General features: G+C 36.0%; 1 protein-coding gene across 2 annotated transcripts; it reads right to left on the reverse strand.

Annotated features, from left to right (window-relative positions):
• Positions 1–622: 622 nt before the first annotated feature.
• U2AF1 (U2 small nuclear RNA auxiliary factor 1) lies at positions 623–22,748 on the reverse strand. 2 transcript variants are annotated; one of them, XM_032219927.1, is made up of 8 exons: positions 22,617–22,748; positions 18,010–18,097; positions 14,371–14,437; positions 11,183–11,232; positions 10,562–10,660; positions 6,565–6,698; positions 6,345–6,437; positions 623–1,056 (listed from the first exon to the last, which is right to left on the reverse strand). In XM_032219927.1, exons 1-8 carry the CDS (start codon positions 22,658–22,660, stop codon positions 897–899), a joined length of 735 nt encoding a protein of 244 aa, XP_032075818.1. In that variant the 5' UTR covers positions 22,661–22,748; the 3' UTR covers positions 623–896. The 2 variants fall into 2 exon arrangements, with proteins under 2 accessions (XP_032075818.1, XP_032075817.1); XM_032219926.1 differs by lacking the exon at positions 14,371–14,437 and adding an exon at positions 13,609–13,675 and having other exon boundaries at positions 22,617–22,744.
• Positions 22,749–24,058: the final 1,310 nt, after the last annotated feature.

The raw sequence follows: 24,058 nt of genomic DNA on the forward strand, positions 1-24,058 counted from the left end.
TCGAGTATATACGGTATGTTGCTAAAGTTCTGTGTAATTATTCATATTATTAACTGTTTTTGGAATCAATTGTAGGAAGATATACTGTATAAATTAATAAAATAAATGAAAGCATACAAATATGGTATCAATTGTATGTGAACTAGTAACTCTGATTACTGAGTTTGTAAAAATCTGGATTAGGAATTTATATTCTAAACAATGCATGTCACTTCTATTCCTACCCTATCCCTAATGCCTAAATTGCAACACAGAATTTCTTGCTATCCTTTTATGATAATCCTACCCCAACAAGTTTAGTTTTACTATGGCACCTATGACAAAACAGAGTAACTAAAAATGATTTTATGGGGTTGTTTGGGAAGGCATACTTGGGAGTAGCAACTACTCAGGAATGCTTAGAGAAAAGGCTTTAAATTTTTAAGTCAAAAATTGGATTTATTGTAAATGCCACATCCACAGAGCACATTTTTTTAGTAACAAAGAAACATACAGATTAATGCAACTAAGCATTTTGACTGAGTAAAGAAATGCTCCTTGCACAGCTTTAGTTTAGATGTGCCTAGGCTAACCTAAATAAGCAGAAAGCAGAAACAGAAGAGGAAAAAATTAAACTGTTAACTGTATTTTAATGTATATAATATTTTAATATTATACACAAGTTTCATCCATATCTAAATGTAAAAATCAGGTATCTGCAGTACATTGCAATTACCCCAATCATTCATCAGGATCAAAACTGATAAAAGTTTTTCTATAAGAAATCAGTTACACAAAGAAAACTGTATCACTACAAATTTTTATTCAGAAGCCCATCTTTTAAAAAAAGTTTCATTATGAACTTGTTTGGTCAATCAACTACAACACTTTCTAACAGAAGGTAGAAATGGCATGGCTCAGAATCGTCCAGATCTTTCACGATCTCTTGACCGCCTTCTATCACGTTCTCGGCCCCCTCCTCCACCACCTCCTCCTCCTCCACCACCTCCTCCTCCTCCACGACCACGATCTCTGGATCTAGAGCGACGTTCACGAGACCTTGACCTGGATCTATGCCTATTAAATAAAAATAAGCAGTGTGTAACTATTTCATTTTGGCCTATGCACAAACTAATGTACAAGGAATAAATGCAAAATATTAAATATAATTCAAGGATTCTACGTAATATAATTTCCATCATTACATAATTACATAAATATTGAAGGCCGTTTACCTGTATTCTTAATAATGTGCAGAGATCAATGATGTTTTGCTGGGAAATGATTATTCTCTTACTCAGCTCTTTGCAGATAGAGGGCAAATAAAAACATTCTGTCTGGCCATAGTGTTTAAAATTGGTCATCACAGTTCTAATCAGAAATATTTTTATTAGGAAATTATACCCAGGCAGGATTAACAAATCTTAGTATTTTGCTTTATATACCCAGAAATAAATCTAATGGAATTGAATGAATTATAATTCCTATAGCAATAGTACAAATTAGGCCTCTTGCTTTTAAAAAAATAATTTTTATAAAAAAATTTATAATTCCAATTATAAATACATTTATCTAAATTAATGAAATGCCACAAATGTTTTTATAGGCAGTCTAGAAATTTAATAAACACATAAAACCAAATATATCCTGCTCCAATGGCACACAATCATTTTCCAATGTCCTTAAGCAGCACATTATTTACTACCTTTTGGAGGGCCATTATAACTTCCAGAAAGGCTCCTCCAAAGTACAGGCTCCATAACTGAAAAGTAACGCCTTGTGATTTCAATTCCCTTTACCTTATGGAACTGGGTACTACGAGAAGCTGCTTGTGTGTCTGCTGGCTGTGCTATAGACGCACTAGGCCTGCATCCGATGTTCCATTTATTGTATTATAAAATCAGCAACACCTATATATAACCTATAAGCAGCAATCTTATTACACATGCAAACCATTTTTCTGGCATATATCAAACTCTGAGTGGACAAGAATAAAGGTTTTTCCCATCTGAAATTGGCCCTGGCTTCCATTGCTGCACTCTCAATGAGTAGTAAGTAGGAGAAAGATCCTGGCAATAAATCCTTTGGGAGACTTCTGGTTGCTCAACATCATCTTTTTTCTGAACTGCTTAATTTCACCAAAAGATTCTCCAGGGTTGTTTGTGGGAGGAGATATTAGCATTTCTTCCCTGGGGTTGGGGTCAGAGTTGACTTGGTATTTCATAAGTATTGTGTGCTTGTCCCACGTCAGCATGGGCCCAAGTCATGAATTCTTGATCTGGTATTTATTTTGAAACAATTGCAATGTGATCTGTAACTGTAAGATACTAGTTTTAGGCCACTTTTTAGTTGCCAGAATCACCCTCACTAGGGAAGTAGGAGCCATTAAGGACATTGCTCCTTATGGATTTGTCTAATTTTCAGCAGCCACTTTGAAGAATCCCCAGCAATTTAGCAGCCAGTTAGATCATGCACCACATCAAATTCTAGATCCAGAGGCATTTATTTAAAGTGCCATGGACTTTTATGTAAAAATAAGTTGACACTGTAATATTAATCTTATTCTACTGTGTTAAAGAGAGTTGAAAGCCAATGCTTTTCTTTCTCTCCCCCCCTTTTGCCTACACTTTTTTCTCTTCCCTTTTTCCTCCCTCATTTTCCTACTAATTTCATTTTCTTTTTAATTTTTTCATCCCGATAAACTTAATAAAAATTTTGAAATCAGTAAAGTGTCCTGGACTTTATTGTGAATGATGAGATTAAAGATCTAGAAGATTGTTGTGACCCCCCCCCCTAAATATTCTATAGACAAGATTACTTTTGTTTGCATGGAATTTCATACTGGCTGGACATACAAATCACAGCGCTACATATGACAACATATATTTCCTTTGATAAGGAATGGCAGAATTCAAGTTTTGCAACCTTAAATTTTTCCAGCAATATTTTATAGAAATAGATATTATGTAAAGAGAATTGCTCAATCTAATGCCTATCTAAATTATTATTATTATTATACAATTGTATCACAGCGGCCAGTTGTTTCGCCGGATTTGGCATTAGTTACTAGTCGGGCCCCACCCAGGGGCCTAGGACGTCATAACGTATTTTCGTAATATGCGTGCAGATCCAAGCAGTGCGCCTTTTTGCATTTGACCGATGGTGATTTTGTCAATTTTTAACTGTTTTAAATGTAATTCCAGTGCTTTTGGAATAGCACCCAGTGTGCCAATTACCACTGGAATTACCACTGCTGGTTTGTGCCATAGTCGTTGAATTTCGATTTTTAAGTCCTGGTATTTTGCGATTTTTTCATGTTCCTTCTCGGCGACCCTGCTATCACCTGCTATTGTGATGTCTATGATTGTGACCTTACTTTTCTCAACCAGTGTGATGTCTGGTGTATTATGCGCCAGTATTTTGTCTGTTTGTATACGGAAATCCCACAAGATCTTGACCATCTGATTTTCGGTGACTTTTTCAGGCTGATGTTCCCACCAGTTTGTTGCTGTTTTAATATTATAATTTTTGCACAAATTCCAATGGATCATTTGTGCTACTGAATTGTGCCGCAATTTATAATCAGTCTGTGCAATTTTTTTTACAGCAGCTGAGTACGTGATCAACAGTTTCATCAGCTTCTTTGCAAAGTCTGCATTTGGCATCATCAGAGGATTTTTCGATTTTGGCCTTAATGGCATTTGTGCAGATAGCTTGTTCTTGCGCAGCCAGGATTAGTGACTCTGTTTCTTTCTTTAATGTACCTGTTGTTAACCATAACCAAGTTTGTTCACTGTCCACTTTATCTTTTATTTTTTCCAGAAATTGGCCATGCAGTGCTTTGTTCTGCCAACACTCCATTCTTGATTTTATCACATCTTTTCTGTATTCTTGTCTGTTGGGCCTTCAGTAGATTTTTGTTCTTTACTTCGATTAATAGATGTTCTTGACTTTCTTTTAAATAATCAGCCAGTGCATGTTTTTCTTCTTCAACTGTTTGCTTCACTTGTAATAATCCTCTGCCACCTGATTTTCGGGGCAGATATAGTCTATCAGTATCACCACGTGGATGTAAACTGTAGTGCATTGTCATTAGTTTCCTGGTTTTTCAGTCCAAAATGTCCAAATCAGCTTGTGGCCAGTTAACTATACCAGCTGTGTATCTTATAACTGGTATTGCCCAGGTATTTATGACCTTGATTGTATTTCCACCATTCAATTTAATTTCAAAATTTTCCTAACTCTGTTGGTGTACTCTTGCCTGACAATAGTTTTTACTTCTCCATGCTTGATGTTATCCAACTGCAGAATGCCTAAATATTTGTAGGCTTCATTTTCATTGCATTTAATTAGTTGGCCATTGGGCATTTCAATTCCCTCACATGCAGTGATTTTGCCCCTTTTTATGGATACAGTGGCGCATTTTTCCATGCCAAGCAGCATTAAAATATCGGTGCTGAATACTCGGACTGTGTTTGTCAATGATTGGATTTCTATTTCTATTATTATTATACACTTGTATCACAGCGGCCAGTTGTTTCGCCGGATTTGGCATTGGTTACTAGTCGGGCCCCACCCAGGGGCCTAGGACGTCATAACGTATTTTCGTAATATGCGTGCAGATCCAAGCAGTGCGGCTTTTTGCATTTGACTGATGGTGATTTTGTCAATAATAATAATAATAATAATAATAATAATAATAATAATAATAATAACTATTACTACTACTATTAAATATCAGTTTTATGAAACCACAAAAGAATAAGTAATAGATTAAGAATAGCAATATATCTAAATATACTACATGAATGTGGCCTTATAAGCCATCATCATGAGCCATATTACTCATTTGTTGTTTCAATCTTTGTTTATATTTAAGACTTAGTAAAAATTATCTATGCTGCTAAAAAAAAAACACCCTGAGAGAACAGAAAATTAAATCAGAGAATCTGAAACAGAAAGATTTTGAATTACTTACATTCACTCTCTATACAAACATGATCACTATCAACTTTAGTATAACATATACCTTAGACACCATTAAGAATACGGGAGCCTTTCAGACAATCAATCATGTCATGATCACCTCATGGCTTTATTACTATAACACGCTGTGCCTGGGGCAGCCCTTGAAGTCCACAATGCAGAGTGCAGTGAATGATGGCATCCCACAACAAGAAATACCTCTGCTTTGCAATTTGCATTGGTTGTCGATTTATTTCTGGGTGCAGTTCAAGGTTACTGGTAACTACCTATAAAGCCCTATGTGGCATAGGGCCTGGTTACTTAAGAAAATGCCTTCTCCTGTAGCTTTTGCCTGACCAGTTTGATCTGGTAAGTCTGGTGCACTCTGGGTTGATAGTGCACCAACTGCATTGTTCAGCCATCTGTCAAGGCCTAGAAGCATACCTTCTCTGCAGCATTGCATATCCTTTGGAATGAAGTTCCTCCTGGGATTTTAATGGCTCCCACCCAGCTAGTATTTTAAAGGGCTTTAAAGCCCTTGGCCTAGGGTCTTTGGAGGGGACTCTTTGTTTCTGTTCCCTTCTCGGTTATTTTCTTTGCAGTTGTTCTTGTCTTGTGCCATGTGTGTGTTTTCTACTGTTTGTTGCATTTAAATGTTTTAATAGTTGTAAATCACTCAGAGGGAATTGGATGGCATGTACATTTATTATTAAATACATGCCAGTTTCAAGGTGAAATTACAGCTGCCAGTTATTTAGCTGTTTAGCAGTTGGTGTATATATATATATTGAGTTCTTCCTAAGAACTTAGGGTGTTGTGATAATTGGCATAGTATATGTGTGGATCCAAGTAGCATGGCCTCTTGTAATTGACAGATTGAAATTTTGTTAATGCACAGATCTTTTAAGTGCTGCCAAAAAATTTTGGTACCCAATGTACCAATGAACACTCAACCACTACAGCTGGTTTATGTCATAAACTTTGAATTTCAACTTTCAGATCTTGATACTTCATGACCTCCAATTCTGTCTTCTGTTCTATACTATCCCCTAGCATTGCTACATCAATTGTCCACCCTTTCTTCTTTTCAATCACAGTTAATCTGATATGTTATGTGCCAAGATTTTGGAAATCCCACAATATTTCAATCCACTCATTTTCAACTACTTTTTCCACTCTATGTTCCCATCAATCTTTCATTACTGACACATGGTAATTTTTACAGATGTTCTAGTGACTCATTTTGGCAACTGTGTTATGTCATTGTTTATAATCGGTTTCTGCAATCTTCTTGTACAAGCTGAGTGTTTCTTCGGCCTCTTTGCGCAATTTGACAATTATTTTTAAATAACATGCTTTTTAAAAATATTTTTGAAATTTCACAACACAGAAATACTTACTTCTTGCGGCGGCGGCCGTACAACTCACGTCGCAATTCTCGAGAAATAGGCTTCAAATGCATAAAGTTACAGAAACCTCCTCTTGTACACTCTCTGGGAGCAAAGAATTAATCAAACTGATTAATGAATATTACAGCTTTCTCTCTGATTTTATTAATTACTTTTAGTCACAAGATAATTTCTAAGAGACATAAAACAATCATAAAGACAGGTCTATTACCCCATTTCATACTGACGGCAACAAGCTTCTCTGAAATCTGTCACAGGGGAAAGCTCAGCATGAATTGGTTGTCCATTAAACCACCGATTGTTCAAATCAATCACAGCTTTTTCTGCATCTTCTTCACGTCGAAACTGAAATAATGTTTTACAAAAGGTTCTATTTAACTGAATGAGAGGGAAAAGCAAGAAATAGGTGTGTGCAAAATATTTGTTTTCAGAATAGTTTGAGCATGAAGTGAGCTTTCCCAAATATTCTGGAAGTGATATTCTGGAAGTGTTTCAAGCCACAATATTATTGTTTCTTGATTATCACATGGCAATTCACATCACATTTCAATAAAAATACAAGAGACAGAAATGCAAAATATGAAATATAAAATTTAGAATATTATAAATATACGTCTAGATTAAATATAATTTTGCTTCATTTGTCAAAGATAAGAAATCAAGAAAGTATCATTACAGGCTCTATTTTGGCACGCTGTCACTATATGTTGAATAGTTTGTTTTTCAGCCTCACAGTCACAATTTGGTGATGGTATTTTGCCCCTCCTGTCTGTGCATCTACCGTGGCCAGTGCAAATTCAGTTCAATGTTGTCCATAATGCAGGGGCTGGCTTTTCCGGGATGCACAGCAAACGTTGACATTGAAGGGGGTGGGAGAGGAATACTACCCAATGTTGTTTCCATATATTGTGACATAGCATTTTGCATGCTCCTATTTAGGTCTCAGACCTTTGTTTCCAAGAGAAAGGAAAATTATGTTAACAGAATTTGACCATTTCAAGTAGTATTGCTCTGAGTTTTTTGATTAGATGTAATTAAAAATTGACCCTGTCACTTTTGGTCTTGATCTTGGATATTTAATAGTAAGAATATAGCTACTTGAATACAAGGAGAACCTTGGCTGTCTTAAAATAATGTCACTTATGGAAATGGGAAAAGAAGACACTACAATACTGGGAGCAAGGTCAGCATATCTTTCCCATTCCTCTTTTTAATGTTTATTTAGAAATATTTGATATGACTTCCTGAAAACTCCCTAGACCTAGTCATTATAAAATATCATATTATAAATTGATATATTAAATTAATAAGTTAAAATAGTAATTTAAATCAAACACATTTCCTCTGGAATGCCTAACACCTGCATTTTCCAATATTAGGAGACACTGCGAAATACTTGCATTTAAGCCAATCATAAAATTCTAGGCATTTTTGAAAACATAAAAATTAAAATTATATTTTGTCAATATGTAAGTGCATAATATCAATGATAGATTGTGTGCGTGTTTCAAAGATTTAGTTACAGTCAAAAAGAAGGTATTATCTGCAGCTGACATACTCTTCAATTACAGCTTATTTTATAGTTTATATGACAACTTTCTGCTACAATCTAGGGCAGCGATGGCGAACCTTTTTTGGCTCGTGTGCCATAAATGGGGGGAACGCAGGGGGAGTCGTGTGCAGGCGTGCCACACCCATAATGCAATGTATGACACCCCCCAGTTCGCATGCATGCACTACAGGCACTCCCCCCCATTTTTTGCATGCTTTTTTCGCCCTCTCCAGGCTCCAAAGGCTTTATAAGAGCCTGGGGAGGGCGAAAACAGCCTCCCCCACCCCCACCCCGGAAGCCCTCCGGAGGCTTCAGGGACCTTCAGGAGACTTCCCTGAAGCCTCCGGAGCAGTCAAACGACCCTCTGAGCAAAGCGGAAGTCACTCCGAAGGCTTCAGGTACCTTCAGGAGGCTTCCCTGAAGCCTTCGGAGCAGTCAAAACGAGCCTCCGAGCAAACCAGAAGACTGTTCCTGAACTTCTGGTTTGCCCATAGGGCTGTTTTTTGTTCTCCGGAGGCTTCAGGGAAGCTCATGAAGCCTCAGGAGGGCCTGGGGGTGGGAGGCTCTTTTCACCCTCCCCAGGCTCCCCTTGGCTTTAAAAAAGGGTGAATTCAGCTGGCCAGCGCGCACATGCACGCTGGCTAGCTGACAGGGCAGCGCCTCCTGTGCCCTGACAAATGGCTCCACATGCCACCTGTGGAGGGCATGCCATAGGTTCGCCATCACTGATCTAGGGCATGGTTTTTGTTATCTTGATTTTCATCAGCTTATTTTAGCCAAATAATCAATAGCAGAATATTAATTTTTGCATTAACAAAATAGAAGTTTTCAAAAATATTTTTGAAAATCTAGCCTTTATATGAATTTAAAAAGAATGCAATGTTATCATTATAAAAACCAGTAAATTCTATACATGTAAAGTGGCTTGTTAAAGTAAGCTACCTGACAATATTTTGTGACAATACTACTAATAAAAATAATATAAATAAGAGAAGGGATCATGAAAATTAGCTCAAACTAGAGGCTTCAAAGGGGAAAGAGGAAAATAACTTTTTCTAATCTAATTGTCTACTGTAACAATATTTTAATAAAAATCTTTTTGAATGTCAGAAATTGCTGTTTTAGAAAGTATAACCTTTTAATAGCATGTAGAGTTTTAATACAACTAAAGTATCAAATGTCTATGGAGATTCTCAGTCATCCAGGTCATGGTTGTCCCAAAGGTGCTTTTTTTTTTCTTTTTCAAGAGGCAATTGGACTTTCTCGTTTTTCTTTGACGAAGTCTTGGATGAGAAGTGAAACGTCTTCAAAGAAAAACCCAAAATTCAGGTTGCCTCTTGAAAAAAACACCTTTGGGATAGAGTATCAAATATCACGGAATATTATTTATCTTGCTTGCTTAGTTTCAACAGTGTTACAAAGACAAAGTTTCATTGGAACCTAATTATTCTAGAACATTTCTGTATTCTAACTAGAATTTAGAAAAAATCCATTCTCTTCAAAAGAGAATTTGTAAGGAAAACTCGATGCATAACATATCAGTCATTTATAGTGGATTTTGTACTGACTATGCTAATAACTCTCAAATTCTGTGGTACTGCAATTTCTGAAAAATATAAGTTTGTGTGCCCCCCTGCCTGCCGTATGAATAAAATTAATAAAATCATTGTTACAGCTGAGCAAAAATACATGCCAGAAGGACAGAATATATATATATATATATATATATATATATATATATATATATATATATATATATATATATATATATATATATATATATATATAAATAAATCACAGGGCTTCTCAAATTTTGTGGCATATCAGCTACCCACTGAAGGCTTGTGGAGAGAAAAAGTAGAGCAAAACCTTGAACAATTTCTGACAGGGGTTCCCACTGCTTCAGCAAGCCGGACCAGAATTTTCTTAATGTGACCCACCTCTATGTTGGTCTTATCTCCCACCATCTATATAGTTTGAGAATCACTGGCCTTACAATGAATCCTTCTCAGGCACTCTGAAGATTATTTTTCCATCTGTTTTTGAGTACTGTGCACATTCTCTCACACTTTGTAAGAATGTTATTATTTCATTGCCATTCAAAGCAATACATTTAAAGATATTTATATTTTAACCAGCAGGCATGGATATTTATCTGTTGTTCATGTAGATTAGGGATGTGCAGAGAGCAGCTATTTTAGGGGTAGATTGTGCCTAAATTGAAATATGGATTTGGTTCAGATACAAAATAAATTGGATTGTTTTGTTCCAGACATAGATCAAAATGAAGCCAAAATATATTCAGGGCAGTAGAGATGAGTGGAAAAAAATTCTCATGAACTTTGGTGGCCGAGGACATTTAGAGGTGGAGGAATGGAAAGCGTTGGGAAACTGGGAAAAAGGTAGTGGGATATGCTATGCTGCTGATAAAGGACTATGTGCAACAAGCTTTCTCTACTTCCTATAAAACAGTCTGCAATTTTTCTGGGTTTTGTTCTAGACTTGAAATAAAAGTATCCTATATTTTTCTTCTGACCAATCATGGTCTGATCTGCACTAGTCTAGCAAATGCAGCATGGTTTACATTCAAAATAAATCACATATTCCATTTAGTATGCCTCTCTAATTTACATCTATATTCATTTCTACGTCTTACCTTTACATATACATTTCCAACCAAATGATCTCCAAGGTTATCACAGACATTCATTTCTTCTACTTCACCATATTTTTCTTCCATTTCTGTGAAGACCTCCTAGATAGACAAAAAGCTTACTGTCACTGAATTATTTTTAATATGACACAAAAAAACTATTAAATACATAAAGAGCCATCACAATGATTATTGTATTTAAACTTTATTTTATATTTTTTACCAGTTACCAAATGGCTTTGGTGGTTTGCAAGTAATAAGAATAAACTCAAAAGGCAGTTTTACTTGGAACAGCTTACATCCTGCAATGATACCTTTAATACCATCAAACAATAACACCTGCCTATTCCAGGTCTTTGGGAATGGTTCAATGGGTAAATGGAGTTGCCAAATCCAGTTTATAAACATCTGGCTGACTATGTGATCAACATAATAAATTCAAATTTAATTACTCACTCAGGTTTGCACACAACATGTAGCCAAAAAAAGCACTGGGTAGAAATTTATTTTTTAAAATATTTTATTCCATTATAAATATCAGAAAGTATAGCTTTAACTACAGTAAAGTAGTTCTTGATGTTCGCGTTTACAAAAATGTCTAAAGCTTTATTCAGTATAACATACCTCAAAGAATTCATCATAATGTTCCTGCATTTCAACATCACTCACAGCACCTGTAAATATCAAGTCACATTAATTAGAATCTGTTTTGTACTGTAACAATACAAAGGTCTTTTGAGCATATTGTTTATTATTTTTAGTGAAATGATAATAGAAGCTATCTACTGGAGTAAATATATATATAATATAGCTAAAAATTAGATGTAGACCATGAGCAGTTCTGCAAGTCCCTAAAAAACCCAGCAATTTTTATAGTTTCAATCAACAACCCAAATGCATACTTTCATAATAGTTGAGTGATAACTAAGGAAACCTAATGTTAAATACTCCAACATTACAGTTTTTGTAAGAATCTTTCAAATATAATTTCTAGGACTAAAATAAGAAAAGACATTAAATATTCTAAGGGAATATCATGTTAAAATTATTATTCCTAAAAACAAATATTATTTTTTTGGTGATACAACTAAAACTGCTCACAATCCTACAATTGAACAGCTATTAACACAACATATATGACATTCCTTCAATAAGCCCTCCATTTTAATTTCATTTACTGATAGGAGGAATTTTGTTCCAAATATCTTGCAAATTTCATAACAGGTAAAGCAAGCCATGCAATAGTATTTCCATGCCTTAAGTTGAACAATTAGGTGACAATTAGGCCACCTATTAAACGCAAATGTTTTAAACATACTTAATTCAAATAAAAGAGTATGGCAAAAATTGATGGCACAAAAGTCCTTTAGTAAACAGATATTACTGCTGTTTATATCCATTTAATTTAATTTTAAATACAATGGAATAGCTTAACAGATTCTAGTTCATTGAAAGTATTTTATACTTTCAAATAACAAGCTTACAAACAAGAGTCTGAAATAATAATGTCTGGGAAAATTCAAGTAGTTGCTTCCCAAGCTCTTCATAATTTGTTTTATTTATGATCAACTTTACATCTATTTCAATAAAGATAACAACAACGTATAACAAACAGCCCAGTGCCTTCAAGATATATTGTGGTATAACTTCTATAACTGTTAACAGTATGCTGAGAGTGTGGGAACTATTGTCTAATATATATGTATGACAACCAGTTCAGGAAAATTGGCTAATCGTCACATTTACAGGTAAATTAAAACACCACATATAAAATTGGATACTAAACACTAATAAATATATCTACACATTTAAATCTTTTATGAGGTTTTAAAATGCATTAAAAGAGTCTCAGCAAAGTTCTGAAATATGCTATTTATCTATATGGTAAATTAATGGCTATCTACTCGCTCAGGTTCTCTCAGTACATCAATTGTTGCCATATGTGACTTTCCTAAATTTAATAAAAGTATTTTCCTGTAAAAGATCATCCTAAATAAATCAAATTACAAAATTGTACTCTGGATTAAATGAATATCAGAGTACTATTATTATGTACTATTGATGCTACTGTATTACAGCAAAGGGGAGCACAGTAGTTAAACAATGTAAACATTTAATAACAAATTGTTTTTTAACAAACCATGCAACTCCTTAACAGCAAAATGCTGTTGATTATTACTTTAATAACACTAAAATTTAAACTATATTTTTACATTATTTTGAAATATACCTGCTGCTGAATGTTCAGCTAGCAGATTTTGGGCCAATAAAATTGTAACAATTCACAACAAACCATATAGCTTAAATATGAATTAATTTTTAGGCTGAAGGAAAATTTAACACATGTTCAGATAATGATGTATCACTGCATATTATTTAGCAGTGGGAAATGGAGACAGCACCATAATTAGTAGATTGTGCTTAACTATTCTTGATCATTGCATTGTTTAACTGCTTCAAGAGCAAATCATAGACTGGCTCAATTATTTACCCCTTTAAATCATTTATTTCTACTGGTATGCAGTAGACAAATAAGACTTTCATGTGTCATAACTACATAGGTATTCAGTTAATTCAAATTAATTTCCACATTTTCCCATTACTTACTAAATTTCAGTTTTCAAATTAAGAAATATTTTTTAAGTGTATCTACACAGAGAGGTCAAATTAAAGTGATTTAAGCATCTAAATATAGATGGAACATTTTAAATTAAATTAACATGCTGTTGTAGATCTAATCACTGAATAACAGCAAATTATCAAAAATAGACTGAAAAGACTGGTGCTAGGGGCAAGGACTGAGAAGCAGAACAATGACTCAAGGCTTTTAACGTTCCTTAAAAAAAACAATAAATGTATATATTTAAAATAGGTGGGTAGCCAAAATTTGGGATGGGAGGCTGGGTTTTGAGGACAAAAATTTTCACACACATTTTACAAAATGTGGTCAGTTCGCTTCGTTAAACTAAAAATGGTAGATCAGCTTCAGTTGACACTGAGCTCTGACAATCAAGCCCAGGGAACCAGTGAAGGAACTTGTATGAACTTACAGCGCAAACCGTCAGCAGACTGGGAAGAGTTTTGAGGGTTACGGTAAATGTTCAAGAGGGCAATGGTCTGAAATACAAAACGCAACAACTTTATATTATGGAAAATAAGTTTAACAAACTGATTTCCGTCTGGCGATCACTTTTAGTTGAGTCTCAGTGCTGAAAGAGAGAATGTTATTTTCTCCCACGAGAAAAATGTGTCCCTTTTGAACCACCCTAACATTAAAAAATAGAGATCTCACAACACTTTACTATTGTATTAATTTCAAAAGCAACAATTCTATTTTAATAATTGATCTTTGGTGCCATAAAAACCACGTTAAAATGTCTGAAATTGTTTGCCTTAACATACAATAATAAGGTTGTCCTGAAATCTCTATTGTCTAAGAGCGCTAAGGTGAAACAAATTCTAAATTTCACTTACCGTTAATGGAAAAAAAAAAAAAAAAAAAAAAATCAGACAAAAAGACCAAGACTTTTGATAAATGCCTAATGCTTATTCTTAACAATATAAAGGCAATGTTTCACATTCTCCTAAAGAAAATAAAATTCTAATCAATTTGTTTGTTAAAGGCCATTCTTTTTTTGCATATACTTAGGCATTTAACAAATTCTTGATCATTATGTTAAGAGTTCCATCACTTGTCCTGTTTGCAACAGCTTTATGTCAGCAGCTCAGAAGCCAACATGATTTTCTCATATTTAGGAATGGGCTCTTTAACACCATTCTTTAAAAAAAATTTCTCCAACTGTGGGACTTACAGTGTGAGCCGTCAGCCGTCTGTGCACTGTTTTGGGGATTACGATAGATGTTTTGAATCAAGATGGTCTGCGGGGAAAAAAAAATAAAAAGGGGAATTCTACTGGCTGCTGTGCATATAACAGACAATTGCAAAGAGACAACTTTTTGTGAATTGCTTATTTTTTTTTCAAGTTGTAGGCTATTTTCTTTTGTATTTGCACCATGTTTTTAAAATACCATTCAAGTATTCATATTATGAAAACAGTTACTAATTTCACCAAGAAGCAACTACTTAGAAGTGGAACAGTATCTTTGTAACTCATTAGCCAATCTCTGAACATCTTTTCATTTAAAATTAAACCAATTCAGTTTAGATATAAAATGACAGCTTAATGCCCACAATATATGTCAACATATCAAGATGATTGTCATAGTCTCCAGTCTTATCGAGATTTTTCTTGGTGGAGTTTCTGTTTAAATAATATGAGTTTCTAAATGTTCACTTTTTGCAGATCTTTAAAGAAAGATTTTCCTTTCAGCCTCTGTACTTTTCTACTTGAAGAATTTGCCCAGGCAGACTTGAAACCTTACATTTGTACCGTTCTTCTTAATATCAAGTTGTCTGAAAAAACAAACCATGTTTAAGTTAGTAATCTAATATCTCAGAATTGAATTGTCCATATTAGTTTAAGTTGCTCAATGTTACTTAATAAAAATGTTAGTTTATATGAGCTTTTATTTGAGTTGATATAAACCACTGTATTTACAAAATTGTTTTCAGAGCACATTTCTTTTTATAAAACCAGCCAGTGTTAACCTTTGGCCCTTAGCCACAGTAAAATAATTGTTTTATAAATTGTTGATGTTTCTGTATTAATGATTTATTCTAATTGCTAATACTATTTTTATGTAAGCTGGCATGAACCTGCATGATTAAAAAAACATATTCTTTAGTTATATACTCTGCATTAACTATAATAATGTAAGCTAGAGCTACTGATTGTTACGTATCTAACTTGTCACAGAATATTGGAAAACACACAAATTAAATTAATTTACTCCATATTTTATAGTTCTTAATTCAGGCTAATTGACCTTTCAGCGTATCTATAGAGGATAACCTAGTTACTATACAGTGGTATCTCAGTACTCACCATTAATTAGTTCCAGAAGATGCAATGAATATCAAAAATGATGACCACCAAATATATTTTTTTCCATAAGGAATAATATAATGAGTGATGAGGCAGAAAACCACAACATGTTCTAGCTTGTGCGTTGAATACCCAACAAACAATGAGTACCAGGACAAAATGTTCGCATCAAAATGCAATGAGTTGATTACCAAGGTACCACTGTACAATATGGAGAACTAGCACTCTGTTCTACATCTAACAGCTACTGGTGTTAAAAAGCTGTTGGAAAATTCAAGTTAAATTGTAATGCCAGAGAAACCTTATATGTTTAATAATCTACAATGGTATTAAATTTTATACAGTATGTTTACATTCCTTGAACTAGCACAGTATTAAACCACGGGTCCCCATCTCCAGATCTATGGACCAGCACTGGGCCACAGCATGCTAGCAACTGGGCCACACAAAAAAGCAAAGCCCCATCTGTGGGATGCAGGCAGCATATGAAACTACTCTCCCTCTGGTCCACGGAAAAACCTCTCTACATTGAACTGATCCATGGTACCCAAAAGGTTTTTTTGGGGGAGGGGGATTGCATTAAACAATAGCATTTTATTATTAAAATTTTTAAAGCATTAGGGCAGATCAAAGTTGGAAAGCATGTGTGTGTGTGTGTGTGTGTGTGTAAAGTACTCCAAAACTAAAGAAGTTATGAATTTATCTGGATATTAAACATATAAGGGAAATCCTCTACATGATCTCCCTGCTTTCAAAGGCCCAGCCTCTTCTCAACTATTTCAGTTTTCAGGAAAGGAATCAAGATCTTCTTTAGCTAATCCTTTTGATTTGTACTAATATTTATTACTGCTTTACTGATGTTGTTTATATCTTATTTTACACTCTATAAAATTCTTACGTATCTTACTGGTAGAAAGAAAAAATATAAATCAGGCAGCAAGACTGTTAACAAGGACCAATCATTATAATCATGTTGTGCCAGTAAGGTGTCATCTGCAAACAGGCTCCATTTTTCCAGATACAATTTAAAATTTTAGCACTTACTAATCAATTAATTGCCAGGTAATCTGAAGCAATTTCTTCTCCCATATATATCTAATCATATATACATTATTTGAATCTTTTGGCTAAATATTTCTGTTAAATTAGTTATGTCCAATGTCTGATTACTAAAGATTTTAGCAATCTTGCATTGGTTGGAAGCTAAGCAGGTTGGCTTTGTTAATATTTGGATAGCAGACTAACTTGGAATACAAACTGGATTGGAATATTAAAAAACATCCTGAAGCAGTATTATAATTTTTAGTTGTAAGCTAAGTAGGTAACAATGTTGTTATCCACTCAGAAATCCACTAGAAATAGAATACAAAAACAGTAAAAAGCAATGAGTATGTCCTCGTCCTTATAAACCTAATGAGATGTAAGAATGCAGTACTAACAAGAAAGATTTTTCTAGTCATATTGTCTATAGGCTTTTCATGAGCAAAATTATCCAACCTGGGAGCTGAAATATTTTCCCTTTATCATTGGTTCACACATTTTTTTTTTTGGGGGGGGGGAGAAGAGAGAAGCAAAACATTGCACTCTCAACATTTCCTAGCTAGCTTTACTAAGCAGTGCTTGCGTATGGCAAATTCTGCATCACAAATAATTTATGTCTTGTTTTCATAACAAATGTTTATTATTTAATCTTCAGCATTTTTAAGAGATAAAAAGCTGAAATATATGGAAATTCATACATTAAAAAGTTTGCTATTTAATAAAATAAGACAAAGTGTGCATTAAAGGATAGTTCACAATAGCTCAGAATAGATATTATACATCTAAGTTTGGTGATTACAATGTCTACAATCTCATCATGGCTATTATAGCGTAACTGGTTAAAGCTGAACCTGGAGAGCACCAGACTGCCTACCTGTGGATTGGACTTGACAGTCCTAAACTACAATGTATTTGATTTTTACTTGTTGGGATGTAGAAATATTATCTATTTTAATGACATTAAAAATGACTGGACTGCAGTTAGCATGAAATGAAAAAATGAAATCTATGTTGTGCTACATAAAAATCCATTCAGCAAGGCCTACTATTATTTCAGCTATATTTCCCTTGAAGAGACAGTCATTTTCATGCCAGTTTTTTTTTGTTTTTGAAGTGCACGAATTTACACATATTTGCAATTTTACAGAATTATTTATCAGAAAAACGATCAAAGGTGGTTTTAGTCAAATTAATTTTTTCAGTTAAAAAAAGGCATTTATTTACTATGCCAAATATGACCCAAAAGGTTATCACTGGCTGGCTTCTAACATATCACAGTCAAAGAAGTATTATTTTTATCTGTTACAGAATAAAATAATTTAAAAGGGCAGGTTTTAGAAAAGTTAATTTCTTACTTACAAAAACTTTCAACAAATTAGAAATTATTCACAAATCTTAAGTTTTAAAAGTTATAGCTGCATAAAAAAAAGATGTGAGGATCTGTAAAAAGAAAAATACACAAACCTGACTAAATGTTGGCTTATTGTGCAACCGAGAACATCGATCCCCATGGCGACATGCTCCAATTTTGAAATAAAAAGAACAGTTGACTCTGAAATCAAATAAAAATAGAGAAATTTTTGAAAGTTAATGATCAGTAAAATCAGTATGCATAAAAATAATAAATCAAGTAGACAGGTCATTTTCAGGCTAAAAAACCAGAAGGCTATGAGTTTTAGTCCTGCCTTAGGCACAAAAGCCTGGATGACTTTAGGCCAGTCACTCTTTCTCAGTCCAAACTATCTCACAGAGTTGTGGTGGGGAAAATAAGAGGAGGAAGGAATGTAAGTATGTTTACTGCCTTGATTTACTTACCAAAAATAATAAAGGCAGGATATATATATATATATAAACAAAATAAACTTACATATAAAACACTTCATAAACTGTGCTGTACTTCTCAAAATTTATTGTCTTAGTTTAACAATCTAATCTTAGGTTGGTTTCCTTGAAAGTTCCACAAACAAAGCTAAGCTTATTGCCAAATACTATATGGTTGAACTGGGACGTAATTTAGATATGCTTCATACAACAATTTAAATCAGTGAAGATCTATAGAAGATCTTGTTATTTCACATCTGATCTTGAGATTCTCAGAATATATAAAGTAGAAAAAAATCTGACCGTACATTATGTGGAAATATTTCATAATTTCCTGAACCTATCTATGCAAATTATTCCTGTCAATAAAAATAAGAGGAAAGAGAAATAAAGCATTTTCAGGGCAATAAATATGGATAGTATGCCTTGTAAATTAAAACTAGGTGATATTAGGAAACATAAATATTCAAGCTGCTGTTTTCAATTTCATCTAGTATAACTAAAAAACGGAATCTTCCTTTAGAGTAGTGTTAAAGTTTTTCCATACTGCTACTCTTACTTCCGTACTCCTACAGCTACTATGGTATGTTACTAGTTGGGGGAAAAACATTTAGAGATTTTAGCTAACACAGCACAATATTCATAAAAACAAACCATGGACTGGTTATGACATATAAAACCAGCAGAAGTATTTGACATATTAGGCCCAAGTTAAGGATTACTTCTTAATTTCAAGAGTTATATAGCGAATATATATAACAGAAGTGCTTGTTGTACATCAGGAATTGTCAATATTATAGCATAATGCTGACTGATAATAGATGTGAAACTACTGTTAGATCTCTAGATGTTAAACAACTGTGAACCAAAAATCCATGATGTTGCAAACCAAGTCGATTTCAAATTCACTGGAAGATTGGGATGAAAGAGCTCTCTACAAAGACTCAAGACTTCATACATGTCCCAAGTAATCAGTCACCTTTGGTGAGGAATGACACATAAATTTAATAAATAAAATAAATCCTATTTATTTTAGAGGTGACTATATTTTTTATAAAATCTTCAACAAAGAATGATGTGGAAACGGGCAATATTATATAGTTATTTTTCATGATCTTATACCAGTGATGGTGAACCTTTTTCGCCTTGGGTGCCAAAAGCACGCACACATGTGCTATCAAGCACGCTCATGTGCCCAACCCCATAATTTTATGCCCCCCCAGCACCATGCACCTATGCATGTGACACCCCCCCCCCCCGTGCCCCGCACATGGCTTTCTTGGAGCCCGGGGAAAGCAAAAATGGCCTGTTTCCTGACTTCCGGTGGGCCCAGTGGGGCCGTTTTTCGCCCTCCCCAGGCTCCAGAGGCTTTCTAGGAGTCTGGGGAGAGCGAAAAATAGCCCAACACGCAAACCAGAAGTTGCCCCCAGAAATGGCTCCACGTACCACCTGTGGCACGCATGGTCCTATACTGTACTTCCTAATCTAGATAAGACTCATAACTATTGCCAATCTACAGGGAGAGTGGAAGATTAAGCATTTTCCCAGCAAATTGCCACACCCTTTTGCTGAACCTGTGGTTAAGCTCTGGATCTCCAGAGATGGCCATAGCACTTGATAAAAGTGCCCTGAGGCATTTCCCTTTTTTCACTAATCTCCTAGTTTATCAGGGAACTGTAGGAAATAAATCTATGGAAACAACTGGAAGACTAGAAATTGACCAAACAAGTATTAAAAAGCATATTTTGTTGCCTTTATTGCATTGGCAGAATATGCCTTAGAACCGTGATGGCAAACCTATGGCACGCATGCCACAGGTAGCATGAGGAGCCATTTGTCAGGGCACACAAGATGGGCCTTATTTTAAGGCCATTTTTCGACCTCTGGAGGCTTCAGGAAGCCTCTGGAACGCAAAAATCCCAGCCCTACGGGAAAACTGGTAATTCAGGAACAGACTTCCAGTTTGCTCGTAGGGCTGGTTTTAGTCCTCTGGAGCCTTCAGGCTTCCCTGAAGGCTCTGGAGGGCTAAAACCGGCCTTACAAGCAACCCGGAAGTCTGTTCTGAACTTCCAGTTTGCCCGTAGGGCCAGTTTTTCGCACTCCAGAGGTTCAGGGAAGTTCCTGAAGTCTCTGGAGGGCCTCTGGGTGGTGGGGGAGGCTGTTTCACCCTCCCCAGGCTCCTATAAAGCCTCTGGAGCCTGGGGAAGGCGAAAAAAGCACACCAAAAATGGGGGGAGGTTGGTCTACCCCAGCACTACTGGGGTAGTGCGCATAGCATTATGGGTGTGGCACACTCGTGTACGACCCCCCCTGCACTCCCCCCGCTTTTGGCACAAGAGCCAAAAAAGGTTCACCATCGCTGCCTTAGTAGCTTTGTTTAGTGACCCATTCCCCTTTGGAAGAAAAACAGGAAAGTTCTTTTCACAGGCCACTGTGGAATGTTTTGCCACATTTTGCTGATAAAATTGCTCATTCACTCAGGTTTGAACTTTGCACGGATGGGGTCTGAACAAGGACCTGATATAACCTCCGCAATATATTGCCTAGTATTCATTTTCATCATATAAGCTCCATCATTTGCTGGATGATTCATACCTTACTTGCCTTTTCCAAGCCAATAGGGCCGGGGTACGAACAACTGGATCTGGTATATAAGCTCTTCTATAGGGGAGATGGTAATGAAGAGGCATTCCTGGATCTCTGTTTTCAATAACTACTGCCGTATAGGGAAAACTATAGAAAATATGAGGCTGTAACTGCAGAGTACCTTACTTAAAGAGTCAAGTATGGATATGGCAGTCAGTCAGAAGCCTCTGTGCAGTTGTGCTTGATAGAAAATGGGAGGACCTGGTAACAATAACTTATCTATTTACCATTTCCAAAACAGATTATTTGAATGTGTTCTCCATGGAACTGCCTTTTAAAGCTATCCAGAAAATGCAATTGATCAAAAGGCAGATCAATGCCTGGGAGACAATTTACTTCAGCTGAGTAGTACTCATTTGCAGAAACTTAAATGGCCCCCAAGTTTCCAAGTACCATTTAAAGATACACTTTTAACCTATAAAGCTGTTTATTGTTTGGCTTCTATATTTTTCCAAGACTGTCTTTTTCAAATGAAACAAACTGATCTGGTCCATTTGTTTTAAGAAGGAATATTGAAGATTCTGCCCTTTATGTGATGTGGTGCGGTAGATTTAAAATAATTATTTTTTAATCACTGGGATATTATTCTGGAACAGCCAACCTCTGGATGGCACCCTTTCTAGTGGTCAAGAAGATAGATAAAACATAATTGTAATAATCATTGCTTGAATTACAAATAACTTTGTTAATGGTTGTGTTGCTATGTATCAATTGTATATGTTTATCTTAGGGATATTTTGATATGGGGGGGGGGGAGTAAACAAGAAAAATCCTCCCAGAAATAAGTAAAATGTGTATAGCTCATAGTTTTAACAAGTCAGGATTCCTTTAAAATCTCAGAGGATCTCAAAAGGCTATGAGCAAACTTTAAAGTATTCACTTCGCATTATAAAGAATAAAAAAGTGATGGCCAAGATAAACTTTTCAATCCCTCTTAAATGTCTTAGGCCGAACTGAGAGGGGATGCTTAGGTGAGGGCAGAAGAACGCTAAAAGCGGAGGTTTTTCCTGGGATGTTAGCAATAAGAGCTTTTGATTTATGGGAAGACTTCCCGCCCGAACTATTTGCAGTGAAAATACTGAAAAGGGCCGCCTGAGGCCTTTAGTGTTGCCTTCGTTCTGACAAACCCTTCTCACGTGTGCTTCCGCCGCCACAAATAAAAAAGAACCGTTGGGATAATGGAAAAGCAAAGAGGAGAAACGGACTGAGGAAGCCCTCGCCGTCAGCAGCCCGCCATGAATGGCTCTTCCGGAAGAACGCGCGGGCGATTATACCACGCGCTCCTCCTCCAGAAAGAGAGCGAGAGAGCGCGCGCTGCCGAATTGCAATCTAGAGCGCTCCTCAGTCTGCATAAGGCAGTCAAGCAACAGCAAGTTGCGGAAGAGCCGGCGGTTTCGCGCGCTTGGGGTTCCTGGAGCTGAAGAGCGCGCACGCGCGAATCTCAGACCGAAAGAAAGAATAAGAGCTCCTCGTGGGAATCCATTGCTATGAATGGTCTCTGCCAGAGCCCTGTCACAAGCCTCGTCGCGTCCCCCCCTCCCCCCGCTAAATCCCAGGCACTTCGGGGACCTCGGAGGGGGAAAACCTCGGAGGAGACCACTTACTTGTCTTTTTCGGTACCGAAGATGGAGGCCAGATACTCCGCCATCTCTCCCAATCTGCCCGGCCCGGCCGACCGCCGGATCCCTTGGCACCCACCTAATACGTCACAAGCCCGCGACGGAAATATCTGCCGTCCCACCACCCGTGAAATGATCGAGTGGCTACGACCAATCGGCACAGAAAGGTGGGGCGCCTGAGAAATGTTTCACGCATGCGCTTGGTGCTACCGTCCGCGCCCGGCCTCTCTTCCTTTTGGCTCCGGGTAGCTCAGCCTGAGCGGAAGGTTTCTGCACCCGCTCCAGAGGATTAGTTTCAGGATCGTCCTTTTCGATTTATTCCTTCTTTATCGTACCATTGCTATTTTTTTTAATATCCCAATTAAAAAGACATTTAGTTGCCATCATATAAAATGTTTACATTATTTAAAGCGGTGAATTAAGTCTGATAAATCATGGAAAGGTTCTGATAAGACTATCGTAGACGAGGACTTACTTCAGGATGATGGGCCTGTTGCAATGGCTTACGTGGATGGGACAAGTAATTTACATTGGGTCTCCCATCGAAGTACTAATTAGATCCACTTCTAGTGACTTTTATTGGGGGGAGGTCAGTGATGAAATTCAATTTTTTACTACCGGTTCCGTGGGCGTGGCTTGATGGGCGTGGCAGGGGAAGGATATTGCAAAATCTCCATTCCCACCCCACTCTTGGGCCAGCCAGAGGTGGTGTTTGCTGGTTCTCCAAACTACTCAAAATTTCTGCAACTGGTTCTCCAGAACCTAATTAATTTCAGCTCTAGGGGAGGTAAGCCAAGATTGGCTGGATTTAATTTGCTAATATATTATATTTATGTAATAAATTATCAAATATATATTATATTTATAATTTCCGTTTAAAGGCAACAAAAATATTTGCCAAAATTGGTTAGAATAAAATGTTGAATATAAATTTGGGAATATGGCCAAAAATATTTCTAAATTTGGTATTTCAGATAAACTGACCTGAATAGACAATGCAGATGTGAATATCACGATGGCAAATGAACAGAACTATACCTTTGTATCATAGGAGATTCTCTTTCATGTGTAGCCTTTCCCTCCTTCACGATTATCTTAACAAGAAAGGTGACCAGAATGAATTGGGCAATTGCACATCCAAGGCATCTTCCAATTTTGGTTTGGTTTAGAACAGTGAACCCAACTGTTCTCATTTGCACAGATTAGGACAGTGTGAGAACCAGTCTACTCCTTCAGTAAACCATTTATAAAATGACCTGTAGTTCACTTAATATGATGGTCAGATTCAGCCATTAGGTGAATTCACAAGCTAAGAAGAGATGACTGATAGCTGAACTTATCTGAGGTAGAGATAGATAAGTTCATATATCAGTCATCAAACAAAATAGCTTTTACATTGGTAAACGCAAGCATTTATGCAATGTAAT

The sequence above is a fragment of the Thamnophis elegans genome, chromosome 6, assembly GCF_009769535.1.
Source record: "Thamnophis elegans isolate rThaEle1 chromosome 6, rThaEle1.pri, whole genome shotgun sequence".
Taxonomy (NCBI): domain Eukaryota; kingdom Metazoa; phylum Chordata; class Lepidosauria; order Squamata; family Colubridae; genus Thamnophis; species Thamnophis elegans.